This window comes from Melospiza melodia, chromosome 1, assembly GCF_035770615.1.
Source record: "Melospiza melodia melodia isolate bMelMel2 chromosome 1, bMelMel2.pri, whole genome shotgun sequence".
In the NCBI taxonomy this organism is placed as follows: Eukaryota; Metazoa; Chordata; class Aves; order Passeriformes; family Passerellidae; genus Melospiza; species Melospiza melodia.
Window position 1 is genome coordinate 155455063 of NC_086194.1, and position 23826 is coordinate 155478888.

Genomic DNA, 23826 nt, shown 5'->3' on the forward strand with positions numbered 1-23826 from the left:
CAGCATTGGAGCTCTGACAGGAGGAGCAGGTCTAGTGGTCTCAGAACAAAGTGATCCTGGATCTCAGGATTCTCTGGCATTGGCATGGTAGGAACCAACATGAAATATCCAAACATGAATATAATGTTTATTGATTTTAAACAAGCTGAAGAGGGAAATCAGAAGATTTAAGAGACATTTTGCAAAATGGAAAATGAGAAAGAAAGGAAAGAAGGAAGGAAGGAAGGAAGGAAGGAAGGAAGGAAGGAAGGAAGGAAGGAAGGAAGGAAGGAAGGAAGGAAGGAAGGAAGGAAGGAAGGAAGGAAGGAAGGAAGGAAGGAAGGAAGGAAGGAAGGAAGGAAGGAAGGAAGGAAGGAAAGAAAGAAAGAAAGAAAGAAAGAAAGAAAGAAAGAAAGAAAGAAAGAAAGAAAGAAAGAAAGAAAGAAAGAAAGAAAGAAAGAAAGAAAGAAAGAAAGAAAGAAAGAAAGAAAGAAAGAAAGAAAGAAAGAAAGAAAGAAAGAAAGAAAGAAAGAAAGAAAGAAAGAAAGAAAAAGAAAGAAAGAAAATTCAGATCATTATGCAAGTAAAAATTAGTAACTGTGTGGCTGATAACATGACTCATGGGTTTTCTGGGTTGACACCAATTTGGCAGTGAAAAGGGGGGAAGATTTTTTAATCTAGTGAAGAAACATGTTTCTCACAATACAAAGGTGTTGAGGATGTAAAAATATGGGTAACTGGAGTAGATGACATCCTTCATGTTCTTCTTATACACACACATGAGAAAAGTAGAAGAATGAGATTACCCTGGAGCTCGCAGCTTTAGTCCCTCTCTATCAGTCAGGTGTCCTTAAAAATATGAGGTCTTTGTTAAAGACCAAACAGAGATTTATAAACAAACAGGAAAGTTAAAACTTAGAACTTTTCCAGGATTTCATCTGAAGTAAAAGCAACTACTGCTCTGCTGTTTTATAACTGGAAAAACTATAATTTTAAAGAGAAATATAAATCTTCTCTCTCCCTGATAAAATTTACTGCTCTTCATAAACTGCTTAATCATGAACTTACTAGTGCTTTTGATTAATGGCTGGGGAGAGAAAAAAAGTCATATTTTATCTGAATAAGAAATGGCAGTTTTGTGGCATTGAAAACCATAACGAAGCTAAATCTATAACAGAAAGGAAATGGCTTCTTTCCAGCTTGTACAGCACTGATTGAGCTTTTAAATACTAAATAAATCTATTTGCCTAAACAGCAAGAACTTTCTTTTTTTCAAAAACAATCTTAAACATGATATCAAATATATTAGCAAAGTCTAATGCCGAAGGGGGGAAAAGATGTGCTCTATTTTATTCCTTTAAATTCTTCAGGTGTTCTTTAAAAGTTTTTCATCCTTAAATAGAAGTACTAGTGACTTAGAAAAGCAAATATTTTGCTGCATTTTACCACCAAACATGCTATATCACCTTTAGAATCTCTTTACCTAGGTTTCTGTCCAGCACACACTACTGCAGTCTAAAAACATTCACGTATAACTCCTAACATTTAAGACACATTTTTTTCAAAGACTTATGGACATGGTGAACTTTAAAGAGAAAACTAATTACATCACTTTTTTCCATTTACAACTTCAGTGAAGGAATTCACCTTTTTTAGATATATCCATATGCACATTTCCCAGGAGAACAGAATCAAAAAGAATGACAGATGATGGCAAGTAGAAAAATCACTTGGGCAAATAACTGCCTTTCACAACTGTTGTATTCCCACAAGAACCATTCCAGTGGTACATAGGAACACAGGAGACAGACCGATGTTTAAAATGGGTGCAAGCTTACTTCAGCACACTGAATTAAAGAAAGTTAAGCTACCCTTCTCCTTAAATTATCTGACAGCTGTGTAGAGGTAACCTTAAAACTAATGAAAGATGCTTTTGGGGAGAGGTGGGAATATTGAGGTTAAAGAGATAATGAACTAAAATGAAGAGAAATCAGGTGAGTTTTAAAATGTTGTGGTTAGCAGGCCCCAATAGAGGCAGAATTTTCTTATCTGTGGGATGGAAATATCAAATATTGATGAATTATATTTCATTAGGAGAGGATGTGCGAGTAACAACTTATCAATTTAAAATTTGCAAGTAAAGAATACCTTTTCATTCACATTGTCCCCAAAATATATTAGTAAAATGGGAATATGTATTCTTCATAGCATTACCTAAACATAAGTAAACCCCTTCCTGCAAACATAAAGTGAATAGAATAGGTCAACCAAGCCAATAAAGGACTTTTTTTTGCCATGCAATACCCTTTTCAAATCTATCACACTGTATTATGTCTCTAGAAACACTAGCCTCTACTACTTCCCTTGGAGCTGATCACATTTTATCAGAAGTAAAATCAATGTTATACTTGCAAAAGAGAGGTGCAGGAGAAACTAGAAATGGAGCCTGGCTTGCTTATGGAGTCATTGTTCTTCTGCCTTTTATTACTTAATCAAATGAGTTGCTAAATCAAGTCCATCATTAACACCAGACCCTCTTGAACTGGAGGCTGGTCAGGTCGTGATTACTCTAGAGTCAAGGCTTATTAAAAGGTATTTCCATTTGATTTTTCACTCCTACAAGTTTTTTTGTATTTTATCCAATAAGTGGAAATGAAATTATTTATACAAAATTTCCCATCTTTACAGGGGAAGTTTCCAGTCTGCTCTATGCTTCCCAAATGATGGAAGTGCAGGGCTAACACTTGCTCTGGCTCTCCTTCTAATCTTTGTGTTATAATAGAAACAGCTATACTGATTCAATAGCAGATGTTGAAGATAGTTATTTTCATCTTTACCAAAGGTCAGCCTAGTATTATGAAAGAATGGGAACTGTGAATACGAATCCCTTTTTGTCAGAGGTCAGAACCAAAGACAACTCCTGGATTTAAGGTTATGATAGAATTCACAAGATAATTGCACTAAAATATTCTCACTTTTCCCTTTAAAAAGAAGATGATGAGAGAAAGCAGAAGCCAGTACAGAACTTGGAACAGCTTAATTATGTTAGACACTACTTTTCTGAGCCAAGCTACTTACACAAAGAGTTAATATTTCCTAATGTGAATGTTTCCATAATGCACTATCTCATTAGAGGAAACTGGAGCGTTAAGTACCATTAACAATGAATTAAAAATTAGAATTCCTATTCCTTCCACCAGAAGTTTCCCCATCCAAACAATTTATTTCTCAATCATGACAACTCTAAAAGTTGACAAAACAGGGCTAGAATTTTAAAAAATATACATTAGTCTTGATTTGTGCATGACAGGGAAAGCCTCCACAGGCAGTAATTACTTTTAAGGAGAGGAAAGTACACAAAGGAAAAATGCAAATATTTGATGGGCTGACTGAAACTGAGCTAAGTCCCAGTTCAATGCTTAATCAATTATACCAAACTACCTCCATGTTTAAGGTGCAGGGGTTTTTTCTCTGCTAAGGCACTGTTTTTGCAGTACTCAGTTTGCAGTTTGTTACCATGTTGTTGACTAGATGACGTAGTTTGTATTGGTGGCATGCTTTAAATATTTATGTTAGCAGAAACAGAAGGCTTAGCACAACTGCAGAGGGAATAGGATGCTCTGAGGGTACATAGAAAATATGATGCTTTTAGAGGAATACATTACACACTTCTGAGAGTTTTTCTTCTTTTGATAGCATGATGAATTTCAGCTTTCCAGAAGATATGCAATTTATAACCAAATTTCTATTTCCATTTCCCTCAGATAGAAGTGTTAACATACACAAGTGTTAATATTGCTGGCATGAAAGACCCTAAGTGTATAAGCCTCTATTCCTCCCCTCCCCACAGTGATCATTTTCTTGCAAGACAGTACAGTGGCCACAGATGTTTTTTCCCCACACTTGTTTCTGCTCTTCCCCACAGGTACCGGTCTTGCACTTCTGGGTCCTTTTTCATCTAAATCAAGCCATATCATCATCTCCACAGTCCCTCCTCAAGAATGCATGTCGAGCTCTTATAACTAAAGTAATTGAGAGGTACTCTTAAGAAAAAAAAATAGGGGGAACCGCATCACTTAAGTTAACACATTTGCTTCTGTTTCTTAAAAATCTCATTTTTATTACAAAAGGAATTTTCAAAAGGTCAGAGATATTGAACATGAAATTACAGTTCTATCCTGATCACCTTCAGATATTTTTCAGTGTAAGGAACTGTTTCCTTCTCTCTTTTTCCCCACCCCTACTTTACTCCTATAAGAGATTATGATTGCAAAATGTTGAGATGATATTGGACAGAAACCTGGCATCAAGAATGAGATTATGTACTGCAAGTATTCTGAGCAAAATTACTTCTTATTTCATTGGTTTGATTTGTTTTTTGTGCTCTGTTGGTTGGTTTGTCGTCTGTGGATTTTTGATTTTGTGTTGTGATTTTTCAAAGAAAAAATGCCTTTTTTTAATTGGGGCTCCTTTTTACCTCATATTAGATGGTTCTGAATTCCAAGATGAAGGATTTAGACTTAAATCTTATCAAAATTTGAGATCCAGATGTTCAAGAATATCTCTTCTTCGCATGTACAATGAAGTTTCCTTTTCCTGATGCACTCACACATGTGAAAGACAAACTTACCCAATGTTTTGTTTGAGTTTATTTAAGGGAATTAAATTCTTTTCTACCACTCTACCATCCTTGTTATCCAGGGATAAGAGAAGCACTGATCTACATAAGAGAAGTAATGATCAGTGGTTAAATAAGTAAATTATAACCTACTAGACTGGTGTGAAATCATAGTTTAATACATAAATATAGTTACTATAGAATAACCCTTGCATTTTTCTTTTGAGTATAAAATACATGTGAAGCAGTGGTTCTGAAACCAACATCACAATATCATTTTTTTTAACAATAAGAAGCCTTCCAGATTAATGCTATTTTATAAGGCTTGAAAACAAAGCAGCAGAAACACAGTTTTGGAAGTCTTGACATTTTTCTGAAATTTTTGACAGCCTATTATTTTAGTGTGTGCTTGCACAGTTCAGAGACCTAACTGCTCTTTTTAGCATTTGAGGGAAAATAATTTTACCAAAGTGACTCAGTTTTCTAACTCTTGGTGTAAATACCCTTCAGCAGAAAAAAACTACTTGTCCAGTAGTTTTCCATAAAAGTTTTTTTAATTTGGTGCAAAGGCAGTCCATGCAGCTCCACACTGAAATGCAGGCTCCAGTCCAGGAGTCAGACCTTTCAAAGGAAAAGCTTGTCTCCCCTCCCTCCCTTCCTCCTGAGGCTTCCTACTGAAGACATTCAGCAAAGGAGCCCTTGTCAACTTTCCTACTGTAAACAGGTACACTGTGTACTCACCAAAAATATTTAGCAGTACAGAATGATGTTTGAGCTCATCTCACATTGTCGTTGTTAGAGAAACAAGGGTCTCTTGCACAGTTTCTAACACTGTTTAATTCTGTACCTGTAACATCATGGCATGGTTTCAGCAGAGGCCAGTCCTCATTTTTCCTTCGGGAAAACCACACCAGGCACTGTTTTCAGCAGGCGTTTTTGTTTGTTCCATGGTAAATACCCTTTTGTGGGTAAAACACCCTCTTTTGTACACTTTTATTCATGTTGTTGTGGTTATTGCAATTTATTAGCAAATTGTGATTACATCTTCTGCTCTCTCATAGTGTTTCATCCGCTATTGGATGGGAAGAAAGGAAGATAGCTTGAGTGGGTCTGAAGTTCCCGCTGGGTTTTAAACCAGCATAAGCATATTTTTAAAAGCTCTAGCACTTGAACTTCATATTTTGAACTACTTCAGTTTTCCTTGAAGTGCCTTACACACAGAGGGATTCCCCTGGGAAATATCCAGTGGACCACATACAGGCAATTTCCCATCTAAATGTTGTGACAGAGAATTTATTTCCTTTTATAGCAATCTATTGTTCTTCATAGAGATAAAAAATAGGAAAGGAAAGGGGACTATGACCCCAGCAGAATAAGGTTTCGAAGTGGCTGAATATGGCAGGAGACCACTCTATTTTAGGTTTTGTTTGCTTCTGACATGAGAGCGACCTCACTCACATCCCAAACAAGTACTGTGTAGCCATGAAGGTACTTGAGGAGACCCTAACTTGCTGGTTTGAGATTATGTGGTCTTCATGGAGGGTCTGCAGGACTCTTCATTCTTTCAGTGATGTAGCCCAGGCTGAGAATCCTCCAAGCAGTTTTTGCAGCTACCTTTCTGGAGGGTCTGTTCCTTTTTGGCTTTAGGTTCAGAGACTAATTTTGAATACTCATTTAAGTGAGACACTTTTGAGCTCTGTCTTAGCAGATAAAGCTTTCTCATATGATGAGTCACATTTTAGGCAGTGACAATGATGTTACTAAAGAAATTCTGCCCATAAGGACATGTAAGAAATACAGACATAAACATCTATTTATGGTGCCTGGATTTGTTTTTTTTTTTTTTTTTTTTTTTGCTCTGAGGGAAAAAAGAGATGCCAAAATGACAGGAAAAAAATAAGAAAAAAAGCCAGACATGCTAGGGAAAGTGTACCTTCTACTAGGAGACAAGAAAAGAACCTTTCCTCAGCTTTTATTGTGCCTGCAGATGAATGTCATAACTAAACATAAAGAGGTTTGCATTTTTCTTCTATCTTAAATCCCACTCCTTTAACTCACGTGTCACTTTCATCAAAGGAGGTCACTAGCAAAAAGTGGCATCGGCCATTATAATTTTGGCAGGCTGACAATCCATTTTGTCACCTCCTACAACCCACACATCACATTACAGCATGATTCTATGATCATACTCAAAGCTGGCCAGGATCTGGTGCAGCCTCTAGAAAATGAGCCTTTAGGATATGGCTCTCAGTTTTACTAAGTAATTTTATATAGAGGACTGTGAAAAGGAATAGGAAATAACATTTTGTCTCCTTTCAGAATATTGTCGAAGAAGTGTTTCGATCTCCTCTTTGCTGTAAGCTGAATAAATCCTTTGATCGGAATTTAAAAATAAAACTGAATTTAAAATTAAAATCTGCATTCATTTAAGTCCAAACAATCAAGTTATTACAAATTTTCAGATTTCTCCAGACCACAGGACTTATTATTGCCTCAAACTTAGGGTGAAGAAGATTTGTGGCAGCATATAAACTGCAACTTATTAAAAGCCTTATGAATCAGTGCAAAATTAGATATATTAAAATGGCAAAGGAATCATCCTGTAAGAAATCTTTGAAATTTCTTTAAATACCTCACTGAATACCAAAGTTGTAATAAATACACCTGGCCATGACTGTGATAATATTCCTAAGGATATAGATTTCCATAGAAAGCATGAATTCATTTTCTTTATTCAGGTAGAGTTAGTTAGAAGATATTATCACCTCTGTTTAAAAAAGAAGACAATAAGTAGATATGAACAATCTGAGCTCCAAAAACAATTTTAATCTGAGGAAAAAATAAGCAAAGTCTTTTAACAAAACCCCTAGCATTAAGGAAGACAGATAAATTACTGCTATAATTTTCAATAACTCACAGAAATAGTGAAAATTTTCAAATATTATGCTCTGAAAAAGCAAAAATTATGAAAAGTCTGAGATTCAGCTTTTTTCTGACTATTATTACAGCGCTCTAAAGAAAGATGTACTACTTTTAGCTGTCAAGATCCTTAAATCACAAAGATAAACTGAAGAAAGATACCTATGAAAAACATCTGCACACCTCATTTTGCATGTAGAGACTATCTGAGCAGAAGTGAAACTCAGGCATTGGTCTTTTTAAAATGTAACACATGACAATACAAAATAAAGATTCCAAGTGATATCTATTGATCTGTACATTCAAACAAATGGAGCAAATGACACTACCTTTGGAGGAATGAAAATCAGTCCTTGGAATTCAATCTATGCCTATTAACTACACTGGGAGTTAAATCTGTGCTCACGGTGCTTTCAAGCATTTTATTACAAGTTCCAGGCAAGAAAAGAACAATAAAAACCAAACCAAACCACCTCAAGAAATAGTCCTGAAAAAAGGAATCTCTTCCAATTACCAACTCGTCTAATTATTCAGAAAAAGAAGTCACGTTTCCTTTTGTATATTCTTATGATTTAAGTACTGCTCTCTTTAAGATTGAAAATAAAATCCTTTGAATAAGTCTTATCAGAAGTTTGAAAAGCCAATGCATATGTCACATTCTTTACTGTAAAAAAATATGTCCTTAAAGAAAAAACAAAAAAACAAAGAGATGGGAGGTAAATCAATAATAGATATAGTATGTAGTCATCCTGTAGCTAAAGAATACATGAGGGAGGCTTGAAATCTCTGTACCCTCAGGGGTTTACCATAAATACAGCAGCCAGTAAGCCCTGGCCAAAGGCAATGTAGCTAAGAAGCCAACTGCACAGCCTATCTTCTTTTCTGCTGCACTCCTAATCTTCTTACTTAACAGTGCATCACAGTGTTCAATTCACTGATGTGCTTTTAGTATGCTCAAAATGTGGTAAAAATACCTAAATAGCCATTGTACATAGAAAAAAATTTGATACATTGAAGGAGATCAGTCATTTTACCAGGGCAAGACATGAATTTGTACCTCTATTGGCAACAAAATACAAATTTTGTTGTAATCTGCTTATTCTTTACAAAATCAGATCATATGAAGGGGTTTTGAACATTTGTTTAATTAGTCACAGACTAAGCAAATCTAACATTCATTAACTGTGGATGTCCATAGTGTGCACATATTCCCAATGGCACTTTCCTTTTAATGTCTGCTACATCCCTTTTCCATGCCTCTTAATTTTAAATTAGATGCCAGCATAAACACTATATTTACAAAAAGTATTTGAACATATTATTTGCATATTTAAAAGATGACTGGTCATAATTTTGCAGAAATTCTTGAGAGATACATATTTTCTTATGAGATATTACATATGAATGCTACATATTTTCATTGCATTATGGCTTTTTATGCAGAGCTTTACCATTTTTAATAAACAAGGAGCAAAACTACCTGTTCTGAAAGATTTTAGAAATTAAGAATTTTTTTTAATGAAAAAATGGTTACTCCCAAAAAAGGCTCAGTATACAAATATGGTTTGGATGTTGCTATCGTTTAAAGTTACCTGAGTTGGTCAATTTAATTCACTGAAATTTCACAATAGAAATTTCAAAAACTAACTTGTTGTCTAAGATTCTTCTGCTATGGCGCAATGTAAAAATTCACATCCAGAAGAAAAGAAGCTACCTATTGTCCTGACCCACATAAATAATTGAAAATACTTTAGATATTAATTTGTAATTTACTGACTGAAACACTAATTTTAAAAACAATGTGAAAGATTAGCAAGAATTACATAGCTTTTAAAGTAAATCAGGTCATAGAGGCAAATAAAAAGGGGAAGTTCTGAGACGTTGCCGTATGTGACACCTATGAATTAATCATGCCCGGGGGAGGTTCCCAGTTACAAAACTGAAATCTGGCCAACTATTACAAGGTTTGCTTCATAAGTTTCATTGGAAGGAAAAAACTTGCAATCTAATAAACATTATTGGTTCATTCTTACAGTTAGTACTATGTTAGAATAAGGATTAAAAACCATCCTTGCCAGATGATAAACTCCAAGGAGGGACATTTTCAATACTTCAAGGAAATTGCTAAATATGTCATTCAAAGGATAAATCAGAGGAGTAGGTTTCTGTACTTCTTGATGCCTTGATGATCAGCATAAATCATTAGCTGTTAGCTCAAATTCAAAGCTCAAAGTGAAGGCCTAGACTAGTAATACATACAGTGAAATTAAGGATAAAAAGGGACAATTAATTTATAAAGATCCTTGCCAGCAGGAGCTTAATCTACATGGCATTAGAGATACTTGAAACTGAATTTACCGATAAACTAAACCATACCTGAATTATATAGGATGATCCAAAGCCTAAAGAATCTCAATACCATGTCCCAGTTATAAACTATGTTTTATTAATTTATAGAGTATTCACTCACCTAACACTTATTCTCATCAAAATCTAAGACACCAAAAATCGTATTGCCCGTAAACACATTAGAAAATGAAGGATGATTTTTTTTTCCATGTTTTCAAATAAGAAGAATGAGACAAGGTATAAAGTTGCCAAAACAATCCCCAAGAGAAGACCTTTTATTGTCATGCACTTAAAAGGACTGCAAAGAAATTGAATCTTTTGAGGCATCAGGTATTGTATTTTTGGTTATTTATTAATTAATTATTTTCATTTCCTGGCTAAATTACAGATATGCTAACAACTTAAAACCTATCTCTAAACATAAATTAAGTGGTTAATATCCAATACGTAAAAGATTAGACACTGGTTTATTCTAAAAAGAAAACAAAATCACTCTCCTCTGACTTCTTGCATGAAAAGTAAAACTGTATATGGTTTAACTGTTAAGATTAAAAAAAATTTACAAATAACTTATTCTACAAGATAAAAAGAAAAATTGCTAATGTTGACCAAAAAACTGCCAGTGAAATAGACTGTGCAAGAAATTTCTCTAAGGCACTAATCAGACCTAAACCTGATTAACTGTCTAATTGGCTTGATTACTGATGGCAAGAAAACATGCGCTATAAACCTGTTCATGGCAAAAGAGTCGTAGAGGCTTCAGGGGACCTGAAGAGGCAAGATGTTTAGAAAACTAAAATCAGTATTTTCTAGACCAAAATTAGCACCTGAGATAGCAGATTGCAAGGATGAAGGTGCCCCTCCACCACCAAAGGCATCCACAGGCCAGGTATGGTTTTTTTTGTCTGTTACAGACTCATTAATAGAATCTTTTTGTTTAGAATGTATTTATGTAAGTAAATACCAAAGGTTAGAATTTCAAATATACTTACTGAATATGGTATCAATCTTTATTTAGAAAAATGAAATAAATTTATTTATTCTCCTCTACCTTACCATCTTTTCTTTATGAAGAAAATACAATTTTCTCCTTTTGAAAGCTGCTTTCCAAATAGGGACAACCTGAAATAGTACAGGCTTATGAGAGGTCGTGATCAACATTGCAAATGGAGAATTAGAGATACAGGTACTGCTGCTTTACATATGATGATATATTTTATGCATCTTGTTTCCTTCTGGCAGGAAATGTCAGTGTGTCCTTTCTGAATATTAGAATGTCATGCAGGTATATATCAGCCTGCTTCCTGATAAACACTGGAAAGACAAAGTAATTTAGTAGCTTTTTAAAGAAATCCTTTTTTCAGCTTGTTTTTGATAATGTAAATCCTCTAGGAAAAATAAAGTCTGTCATTTTAGTCTACAGTCTATATTTTTATAAACTATTTCTCCACCATAAAAGTTAATTCATTGTTTTCTATTTAATTATGAAACATTTTAAACAGGAGCAAAATGATAAGTACTTTTTCTTTCATTGCCTTTGAACTTTATCTTTTCCCTATAATTTCCAAAAAACATTTTTGCTTTTTCCAACTTGACATAATCAAAACTTTACAAGACAAAACGACAACAATTTATGGCTTCACCAAATAATTATGGAAGTGACAAAAGTTCTTTAATATCAGTCTGATATTAATCATTCACGCTATTAATCATTCACGCCTATTGAAACAGTCAAAACCTCTCCATTATAAAGTTAATTTTAAGTAAGTTGGCATATCCATATTGTCATCCACAAAAAAATGGCAAAAATATCTATGTTCAATAACCTTTAAATACTGCAGATCTACAGGCATTGTTCATGCTTTTACAGTTCAGTATTCTTGTGTCAATAAAATAATGTTTTGAAAGAAGAAAACTCCTGTATGTCAACAGGTTATTCCTGTGCAGACTGATACCTCACTTGGCAAGGTACTCCAGTAAAACAGATCTATTTAGGTTTCACTGGAGACAAGGATTAGTTTTTTGGTGAGAATAATTTCGTACATCACCACAACATTCAGGTTGTATCATCATCAGCCTACACTGTTCAAAACTCTGCTAAAATGGAGGCACATGAATGGATTAGGGATTAAGACATTTCTTGCCTGCATGGAGATACCATCTAAAGAGTAAAGAAGAAAGAGAAGAAAGTACATAATGTCTGGTAAATGGTTACTATACTGATTAATGCACTAATTTATGTACTTATTCTATTAGGAGTGAGCCTGAAACAAAGAAAACAACCTTTACAACAAAACATCATGCAAAAGCCTTGAGTATGCACAGACTTTGCATACTCAAGGATTGGAATGATAATATACTTACCTATAAATATGTATATAAAATTTATAATTTAGTTCTCTATACATATGTATATTAGAACTTCAGTGCCTGATTCTTCAAATAAAAACAGGCAGGAAAACACAAATATTTTCATAGGGAAAAAAACCCACAAAAAATCAAACCAATTTATTCTCAGAAACACAAACAAAAAGAAGGTCACTGATCTAGGAAAAGAAAAGAAAAAAAAAGTGTATGAAGATCTGAAAGATCCTAATGTCAAATAATTTTTCCATATGCTGATACAACCCAATACCCTTTTCTATTAATAAGCCTGCTGCACACCAGGAAAAATCATTCTACATGGGATAACAAATGCTGATTGATTAACACAATGTTGTTACATAGTACTGTGGAGGCCTAGGACTCCCCATGCACATCTCACTCCTTCCTCCAAAGGCCACTCTGTTAAAACTGAGATGAGTCAAGGTACAGGTACACAAGGATTTGGTCAATGGATCTAAGTCAGCAAGTGTGGGAGGAAGTTAATATTTTGCAGTGAAAGTTGATATCATCTCAGTATTTTGTACAGATTGAGATGTGTCATTGTGGTAAGGTAGGTCAAAATACGCCGGGTGTGTCAGCCCAGCAGGATGTTCAGGCAGAATCGTGACTCGCTCAGAGATGCACATTGGCTGGTGAGAGGCAGCACTGAACAAGACAACTCTGCATCTCTAAGCTGAGCAGCTGGGTTTGCACCAAGGATGTGAAGATTCCAGTGTTTGATTTCAACACCCATCACAAGCCCTTCGGCAAATCCATATGGAAACACACAGAACACCCAGGAACAATGGTCCGTGTGTGGCAGCTTAATCAAGTTCCTACAAAAATGTTGCAGACATCAAACTACCCTTATCATCCTCAACAATGACAATCTACAGCTTCTAATCTTGTGTATTTTTTTAAGGATGAAAATAAAACAACAAATGAACCACAGAAAGCAGAGGCCAATAATAAAGCAGAGCCTAACCCAAAGCAACAAGGTCAGTAATTTATGAGTTTTCAAAGATTATGGGGACACAGTATATGTATTCTCTATAGGATTGTAAATTTAACTGTTGTTTTCCTAGTGCTCTGGCAGGAGCTCTTATTTTTTCTTTGTGGAAGGAATTAAGATCTCTGAATTGTCATTGACCCCAGGCCAATGATTTGTTACAAATATAGGAACAGTATCCAATAATAACAAAAGGCAACAAGATTTCAAGCGCACAGTGCCTTCATGAGCTTGCCCCTCGGATCAGCTAGTCTAGGAAGCTCTATGTGCTCTTACTGCAATTTGGCTCCTTAGAAATCTTAAAATAAAGGTATTTAGTGGCTTAAGAAAAAAAAAACAAACATATTTTTAATGTCTCTTTACTCACTCTTCTCGCCAGAAGAGATATCAGAAAATACAAGATGTACAAGAAAAAATAAGTCAGACTTTTAACTATCTGACATTCAAATATTTCACTGAACAGCCATTCCAAACTTAAAAAAAAAAACCAAAAAAAAAATAAAAACAAATGCAAAATACGTCCAAAAATTTAATTAAAAAAAAAAAAAAAAAAAAAAAAAAAAAACCAAACGTCAAAACAAAACAATGCTGTTAGAAATATTTGCATCCCCGTTCAGAAGCTATTCGGGACTGGTACTCAGAAACATAGAACTCAGGGCAGTAATGAGGTAATTTTCTGCCTAAGCAGTTGGTTTCTGGAAACAGAGGCCACTGGCCATGGCTGTCCTGCCCCCCTCTTCCCCCACCTCCAGTAGCCAAGCCTGTTTTGGGCATACCAGAGCCTGAATAACTGCTTACACCTGCTACCAAAATAAAGGCTCAGGATGGGTGAAGCACCAAACGCTGCTGGGCCACATCCCCTCCTCCCTCCCTCCCTCACAGCACGAGCGGTGCAGCCCTTTCCTTTTCCATCCTCCACTCCTGGAGAAAAACAGAGCCCAGGCTTCCTGTCACCTCATGCTTTTCCTTTAGGAGGGCGGTTCATGTTCATGTTCATTTCACTGAAGCAGCAAAGCAAAGACTGAGGAATCTCCAGTTTTTTGTGATAAAAAATAACTAAGAGTGAAGCAACTGGAAGGAGATTATAAGGAAACTTTCATAAACCTGACTTGTGTTTGTGTAATAGCAAGTGTCACAATTTGTTTCCTCATGTAATGAAACTTTAAACAAAGTCCATTTAACGCAATTGTCTTGTTATATAATGGCTGCAGCATGAAATTAAGAGAAAACAAAGTCTGACCTGAATTAACTGTAGCAGCAATGGAAAAAACCAAATTTGATATTTGGCTTTTTTAGCAACATTAAGTCACAGATACTACCTCATGACAGAATGGAGTATCAGTACAGAAATTCTTTTTGTTTCCCGTAAAACTTTAATCTAATTTTACAGATAAATATAACTAATTGAGATATATTTTGCCATAATCAACTACTTTTTTTTCCTTCTAAAATATAAGTGATGGTATAATAGCAACTACACCATTAGTTACTTCAGGAAATTTTAATAACTGAGTTAGGGTCCCTGTGTTTTGGGGATATTTTTAAATCTATCATTCTTTTGGAAGGTACTTCAAATCTCATTTTCAAACAGCTGCAACAAGACATGAAGAGTATTAATTAATTAGATAGACAATGGCTTCACAAGCCAGAAAATTTACAGGGACCACACTCAGGAGGAGCTTATGATTTTCACCACTCTGAATGTAAGTCCCTGTCATCTGAGCCAAATAAGGAACTTCTTTATCTCTGGACAGAAAATGGAAGTTAATCTAAAGCAGTTCACAGGAGGGTCCAGATAAATTTCTGCAAAATTTTGTGAACTTTGTGTCAGACTCAAAATTGTGTGATAATCTTCTGGAAGAAGAAAATGAGAATTTGTGTGGGTAAGCAGAGGATGAGAGGTTAGAGAAAGCATTTAAGCTGTATGTACAAATTTGGAGTACAGTCAGAGCCCAAACAACATTAGTTAAGGCAGATCAGCTAAATGGAGAACTTCAAATGTGTTAGAGAAAAGCCTTTCCAAGGCCTCTTGTTACTTTCTCTGGCATAATCAAAACAAAATAGACCAGGAAAACTCTTAATCATAGTATCAGTTTGCAATTCCATAGTGCTAAATGCAAATCAACAGACTGAGTAGAGCTTATCTTCACCCCCTTCTTTTCTCATCACCAAAACCAGCCATTACCTTTTTCCTTTCTCTACGTACTTCACAAAGTACCACAATGTTTCCAGCACACATGAAAATCCAACAGGAGGTACCATTGGAACCTGCTTGATTAAAACTTGGCCACTTAGGTTAGCCAGGAACCCCTGGTACTTTTGGCTTCTTTGTTGGACACTCATTGCCCTATTTCTGCCCCCTCAGTTGCCCTCTCTATCACTAACTTGCTTTATGATTAATTCTTTGCATAACTACTTCACTCTGTAATTAATTCTCTCTGCTTAGTCAGTTTGTTCCATAATGGATACATTTTTTTAATTTGTTCCCTGAATTTTTTGTGTGTACTTAACAAGGTGTGATTCACCTAATTACAGGTTCTCCGTGATATTGAATCCAATTGCTATAATTTCTTTGCATATTTATCATGTCCCATAATTGACTGGCTATACAAATGCTTCCCTTGTTTTACCCACTGCTGTTCAATAGCTCTGTTGGTGCTCTCTTTAGAAGGACATATCCAGCCTCCACCTGTTAGCTGCTGACTGCATTATCATTCTCTGTTTTATAATTTATTTCATTCTCCTGACATATAATTCCAGTTTGATTCTTTTCAACTACATTTTAGTATTTATCTGAAGTCTGTCCTCATCTTCATGCTTTTCCCTTACTAGAAACTTGACTGTTTCCAATATTTTGGGTTTTGATCTTCTACTAAATCAACAAGTGTGCATGCCAGCCAGTCAGGGAGAGAGAAATGGCAATCATTTCTCACAGTGGCTTGTGAGGATTTTTAGGGAATTGTAGGAATGTGATAAACTTGTTAATATAAATAATCTACACGTGGTGTTGTCCCACCTTGTTTTTCTGTTCTTCTCCAAGGACTGTTTTTGAGAAAGATGTTTTTTATTAAGTAGCCAATCAAGTCGAATGTATCGTATCACTCTATAAGAATCAAAGAATCTTTTGTAATAAACCCTTCTTTTCTCCTCTTGCTTTTGTCATCTGTTCTTGTGTCATTCTTGGCTCAAGGGTGACAAACAAGGGTCACAAAGATGTTTTCCAAACTCACAGTCACATTTATTCAGCTTTTATTACAATGCATATTGGCATAGCTTTGTCCTTGGTAGGACTTGAGTGAGAAAGCTAAACTACCATAGGTAGTTCTATACATGCTGGAATTGCATATTCAGAGCCTAGATGCTTTGGCAGGTATCTCAAGTAAGCAGTGCAGCCCCACAGAGGAAGGGGTGCTCAAAAGGAACTTCAATTCACTCTGGACTTCCTCTTCTGTTCAGGTACTTGAGGAACTGTCACTTTAACACTAAGAAGACAAGAAAAGGCAGAAGCTTTGGCAGCTGTCCCCTCTGACATATTAGCCTACCTGTTACACCCTGCCTCTTTCATAATAAGAGGGTTCAAACCCATATCTCTCCCACTCTTGCAGAGCTGCCTAACTACCTGTGTAAAACCCAGGCTAGAGAGGAGTGGGAGGAAGTTCCATAGCCCTCCTAACCTCTGGGCCATCGTGCCGAAAAGAAAGCAAAACCCTATGGAATCCGAGAAATTAGAGTGGAGCATGTAACTGACCTACACATGGATCACAGAATGAACCTAGCAGTTAAACAAAACAGTAACCATGCAGAAAGAATGAAGGACTTTTATTTCAGTATATATTTATAGTATATATCAAAAGATTCAACAATTTATATTACAATTGTTGAATCTTTTAAAAAGGAGGTAAAAACCCATCCCAACATGTATTTGACCCTATCGCAAATAAATAAGGCCCAGAGCCAAGAGGAGAGGCTTGATCACAAGCTGTTATACAGAACATGGTTGCTCTCCCTTCCTGGAGATAGAAATGAATCAAATGTATTTATTGAGGGTACCGAAATCCCATGCTGTAAAAGCTTGGCTAATTCTGGTTAATTAGGTACCAACTAACTCTGCATGGCCTACAACTGAGTTAAAACTCTGAGAAGGGTGATTTGAATTAAACATGAAATTTTGCTAAAACCTTTGTTTGGCTTGTTATGAATTTGACTCCTAAATTGCCCTTCAGCAGCAAGACAAGACCTGTCCCTTAACACCAGTAAATCCAGACTTAAAAAAATGGTTTTTATTTCAAAATATACAAATGAAATATGTGAATTTATAAGCCGCAGCCCAATAGACTAAACCTGCCAATCTATAGAGATTTTGAAATAATCTTATTCCTTGTCACGTTATCCTTTATGCTCATCACTGGCATCAGAAAACAGGCAGCTATTATTTCCATAAAATAATATAAAAAAAAAAATATTTTTTCAAAGATTACCAAGGACTTAAATATGTTTAATCAGCTTTAATCACTCCTGCTGATGTGAAGTCTTTTAACTCCTCTCAGATCTTCATTTTTCACATGAGTGACACGTCTAAATGTTAGGGGAACAAATGCAACTTCTTCATACAATCTTTCTTTCATAGAAAATAAACTTAAATAATACTTTTTTTAGCCACTGAAGTTGAGGGTTAAGACGGATCTACTTATTGATCTTTTATTTCACCCGTTGATTTCTGAACTTTATTTCCCTGTACATAGCATTTGTTCAAGAAATGTTGCTTCAAGAAATGCCATGCTCGCAGCGCCATTTCACTGCTCAAATTTTTCATATCAGAAGAAGATTACAAACCTGAAGTCTTTTCTCTCCTTCATCCATAGGTTTTCTGTGTTGTTATTCTTTCTTGAGATCTTTGTGACCCTATAGCCATTTTTAGATGTTTTGGATAGCTCAAGAACACCTCTGTGAGGCAAGGGCAATCAGGAAAATGACTAACTATGTCACAAGCATCACAGGAGTTTGTAGACTGGTTCTCTTGTTTCCATTCCATTGCTCCAAATGCCAAATCAGTCTTTACTCTGGCTATCCAAGAGAACCTGCTCTCTATGCTACTTTGCAGGCAATAATGCTTAAAAGCCAATATGAGACTTCTAACATATTTATAAATGTCTAACACTTTGCAAAAAAGAGGAAATGTCAAAAAAATTACTGATTTTAAGTGCTTAAAATTATGTTTCTAAGGCAGATAATACGTCACTGCTAAAAAGAACAAATTACTCAAACATTAGTCACTCTGCCTCTTACTAACAGGCTCTAACCATGTCTTTATACACCTTTTCCTGTTTCAAACAATGCTGTCTACCCTCAATTGTTTCCATGAACCATTAAAATTGGCACCATTGATTGTATATTAAATTAATTTTATTAAATTAATGTTATCATGCAGGCATATTGCAGTTTAACCCCAGCAACCAACCAAGCCCCACACAGCCTCTTACTAACTCCCTGACCAGCAGAACTGGGGAGAGAATCAGAAGGATAAAAGCTAGAAAACTTGTGAGTTTAGATATTTCATCAGTTTATTAGGGAAGGCAAAGGCCATGCACACAGGCAAAGCAAACCAAGGAATTAATTCCATTCCCATTGACAGCCACCTCCAGGAAAGCAGGGTTCCAGTCGTGTGCAACACTTACTTGGGAAGTTAGGTACAATCACTCACAACTTCCTTCCTACTTCTTTCCTCCAGTTTATGTACTGAGCATGGTTAGTGGTATTTAAAGTGTCTTATGGCCTGGAATATCTCTTTGGTCACTTAGGGTCAGCTGTTCCACCCATGTCTTTCACAGGCTTCCATGCAACCTCAGTCTCCTCACCACTGTGCAAGCCCTGCCTAGAAATAACAAAACCATCTCTGTATTATCAGCCCTGTGCTCAGCCCAGATCCAGCAGCAGCCACTGGTGAAAATTAACTCTACCCCAGCTGAAACCAGCACAGAGCACAAACATCAAGCTACAAAGAGTTTTCAAGTAACCATCAAATATATATTCAACAGAAGAAATATAAAGTATTCCTTTATCTTTGTCTTTTTGTCTACCATGACTAATTCACTTCTGTGTTTCTGCCAAGTATTGGAAAACAGGTCAAGATAGTTCAGGCCAATCAGATTTGCAGGATTATTTTTCATTACTGAAGGAACAAAAAAGAGCAACATTAAATGTTCTTTAAATCAGCATTGCTTACACTAATCCCAGTAATAAACATCAGAAATGAGTGGTAACATTTACAGCTGTATTACATACATAGCAACTCAACTATAATTAGTACTACACTATCATTATGCAATCATGTAGTAGTTTTTAAGCAACAATGTCTTTTAAAATTACTACATTTTGATAAAAGTCACTAAGAAGTTAACAGTAGAAGGAAGTATTTTACCATATATATTTAATTAATATGAAATAGACATTATGCATGAGTGTTCTGATGGAAATATTGCTTCCACAGACAAAAAAAGAAGATAAAAGTGAGTCAATGTTTTGTGAATCACCCTATAAAACAATATATTGTGGATTCAAAATATAATAAGATCATGTCAGTTGATTATTAAGTTGAACTAAAATGTGCTTTTGAGCAGACAAAAGAAGCAGCTCAGGAAACTCTTGCTTTTTATATTAGTAACTGCTAGCCATGACAAGTTCTACATTTATATATATCCAACCAGTAGAGATGGGAGGGGAAGCATAGATGTGATACTGGTCAGGCTGCTAGAGCAAGACAGTGGAGCTGGCTGGGAATTCTACGAAAGAAATTCTTCCCTTCCTGAACTATAGCAAAGCAAAAGCACTTTTTCTGTTCTGTACTCAAACTGCTACTATACAGCTAGGAGTAACTACTATAACAAAAAAAATCCCAAAGTGAGGTGATTACAGAAATGTTGAGATTAGCTTTGCTGTCACTCTTGATTGAGTACTTGGCTTTTTGGATTGTGGAGCCAAGGCAGGGAGAACTGGGATACTACAAACCATGAATTAAAAAGGGAGCAGAAGCTGCAACAAGTGCTGGAATTTTTTACTTCTTTTAAAGGAATTATGGATAGTTAAACACCTAAATATGGTGTTTAACGATCAGAAAAGTAACTTTAGAGGATCCATGTAAAATATTAAAAATTTTTCTTTGAGCTGTCTCAAACTTAAAATACAGCACATACAACAGCAAATACAACACTCCTGATTTATTTGTTGCCATGTTTTGCTGCCAAATTTTTCCTCTATCATTATATTACTTCAAGTATTTATGAAGGCTGAGCTTGGTTCTCCATTATGCAAAGTGTCAGACTGGTGAGATCTATCAAATTCTTTTTCGACATGGAAGTTTAAAAAAAGATATGGAGGAGTTATAAGAAAGCATGACTTAAGGCCACTCAAATGGCAAGAGACCATGCCATTTGCTTCAAACTCCACAGACTTCCTACTTAGATGACTTCAAAAAAGTTACTAGTAACAGAAATGAAGAAATAGACTAGACAAAGTACAACAGATTCACATCCTTAATTATATATTTCCATCATAATTTACTCAGCAATGAACAATACTGTCATGGCAGCTGAAGCAACATCTTTGATGGAGTACAAACACTGAAGCACAGATAATTTTATTAGCATTTCTATTTGTAAGAAAATTAGCTACTCTTCACTTTTTTCCTGTATTTCACAAGGAATTTCTGGACAGATCTATCTGTCCTCTACCTTGCTGCATCACTTCTTGTCCCTCAAAAATACAGAAGAGCTCTGAATTGACCATTGTTGAGCTGTCTACTGATGAATCTATCTAAAAACCACAAGTAAATTACATATTCTAAAAGGTGAACTTATCATAAACATGCAGTTACAGTTAGCACTGAAACAGATTTATGCAGGATACTGTTCAGAGGTCAGGTCCTAGAAGTTGTGTCTCTTAGTGCTTATCTACTGAAGAAATAATGTCACACAGACTGTGATTCCTTCAAAATTATTATTATAATTGTTTAAAAATTCATTTTTTAAAATTAAAACATTTTTTTCTAGATACAGAATCAGCAAAGGCACCTGAGCCTTCAAAACCTGAAAACTCAACTGAACCAGCTAAGACAACTCAACAGCAAGAGCATGAACTCAAAAATGGGAAAGAAGATGCTAAGTGAGTAAATGTAATTTAAAAATTTGAAGATTCTACCTGGCATCCTGACTTAACATTCTGTGTGCCATATATCTGTTCTTTAAAAGTCCATCCTGTAAGGATCCGAAGAGCTTTATTTCAATTTCTAGGTAGCATTTCTGAGGCATTCATTTATTATATGATTTTGATAGTTTGTTATGTACATCATCCTAAATTGCAGGAATGAGGAAAAGGATTTTCTCAATTACAGTTACATGCAAACTTTAGCAGTGCTGCTGCTTAATTGTTACTATATCTTAGCAAAAAAGAAAGTCCCAGAATGCTGCCCTGAATATCTGGAATGTTTGTCGCATCATTTCAACTTGAAATTTTCACCCTGCACATTTTTTTCCTGAGTTATGCCATTAAATCAGCATTAGTCTCCATAATCAGAAGATTAGTGCTATCTCTTGCTGGGAAGAGACAAACAAATGAAAGAGTAGTATTCCTTCAGGGGAGAATCTAGTGTCATTCAAGCTTTGTAAAAAGCCGAGGTGACTGTTTTGTGAAAATAAAAATGAAGTCTAGAAAGCAATAAGCTTTGAATAGTTTATAGTCATTTCAGAAGCAGAGATTCATAAATTTATGGAATAATAGAATTCTTTGGGTTGGTAGGGACTTTTAAAGGTTGTCATTACAAGTCCAACCCCTATGTAATGAGCAGGGACAGCTGTAAGTGGCTCAAGTTGCTCAAAGCCCCATACCAGCTGGCCTTGAATATTTCCAGGGATGGAGCATCCACCACCTCTGCCTAACAGGTGCCAATGTTCCACCAGTCATGCTGTAAAAAATTTCTTCTTTATATCTAATCTAAATTTGCCCTCTCTATGTTTAAAAATGTTAAATCTGGTAATGTCACAACCCCGCCTAAAATGTTTGCCCACACCTTTCTTCCAGACCCCCTTCAAATACTAAAAGGCTAGCGATAAGTTCTCCCTGAAGCTTTCTCTTCCCCAGACTGACAAACCTCAACTCTCTCAGCCTTTCCTCTTAGGAGAAGTGCCCCAGACTTCTGATCATACTTTTGGCTCTCCTTTAGTCCTGCAGATTACACCACCCAGCTTGGTGTCATCTGCAAACTTGCTGAGTGTGCCCTTGAAGACACTCTCTGTGTCACTATGGAAAATAGAGGTCTTGATAGAACAGCTCAGGCTGGGAGGCTTCTCCAGAAGGAATGAGGTCCAAAGTCCTGCTGAAAATATTTGGAGGTTAGACCCAACTCCCAGGTTAGATCAAGGCACCCAAAACTTTTTTCAGCATAATTGTGAATCTATATCATCAATAACGGAATTTCCATAATTTCTCTGGGCAAACTGGTCCACCCTTTGAACCCCCTTATAATGAAAACTAAATGGAATTAAATTTTCCTTTGCTTTAACTTGCTTCTTTTCTCTCTCATACTCTAGCTGTGCACCTCTGGTGCTCTTTCTAAATCAGTTAGCCCTCATTACTTGCTAGAACACAGTGTGGATTCATACTCAATTTGTTGTCCCCCAGGACCCCCAGATCCTTTTATGGAAAGCTGTTATCTAGTCAGTCATCTTCAAGTCTTTACTCTCACATGGCCCATTGCTATGCATCATGAAGTTTCTGCATTTTGAGATCACTTTGAGTGGAGAAAAACTGATACACTAAATACAGAACTGGGTAAAAAATCCTCCTGCTTGTTTTTACCTTCTATTTGATTGTCCTAATGACACAAAGAAAAATCTTTCCCTGACATGGAGTTAGTTTATAGAGATGATAAATTAACTACATACTTTCTTCTCTTTACTAAGACAGACTTTGTGTCTGGAAATAATCAAGCAAAATGCTACTGCACATGCCTCTATAAAATAATAGATGCAATTAAAAATAACTCTGACTAGAAAGAATGGAAAAGTTATAAATAACTTAGTCACTTCAATGTGAATCGGTAGGTCAAAAATGAGAACCTAGATAAGAATCTCCTTTTTTGTCATCATACAATATGTTATTCAATGCTTACAGTTTCACTAGTAAATCTTGTAACCATGGTTAACATAATTATGTGCTTATGAAACAAAAGGGTATGCTTCTTATTAGTAGAAACAAAATCTGTCTGTTAAAAGAAAATTCAAAATATTTACATTAAACATTGCTTTCTCAGAGGTGTTCTGACACAGTGTAAGATGTCTATTCAGATATACCTAGTCAGTCTAATTTGAGCAACAGTTTCTAAAAATACAGTAAATATTTGGTAAAGTGTACTGCCAAAATAGTTACTCCCTAAATTCTGCAGTAGTCTGGTGTAATTGCACTGGTATGAAACTAAATTAACCAGATCTGTTGTATGACTGTCAGAGCTGAAGGAAGAATGATTTTTAAAATGTGCATTTGAGAGAATTTAATTTATTGCTTCTTAAGGTTCATGGAAGTCTATTAAGACCCCATT

At 35.6% G+C, this 23826-nt stretch overlaps 1 protein-coding gene across 1 annotated transcript in view; it reads left to right on the forward strand.

The window, feature by feature from the left end:
* The first annotated feature begins 10646 nt into the window (after positions 1-10646).
* Positions 10647-23826, forward strand: part of CNGB3 (cyclic nucleotide gated channel subunit beta 3) — a 59295-nt gene continuing 46115 nt past the window's right edge. The window contains exons 1-3 of the mRNA XM_063178370.1: positions 10647-10754; positions 13152-13227; positions 21284-21395. Coding sequence (XP_063034440.1) covers positions 10647-10754; positions 13152-13227; positions 21284-21395 — 296 coding nt within the window. The remainder of the gene's footprint in view (positions 10755-13151; positions 13228-21283; positions 21396-23826) is intronic.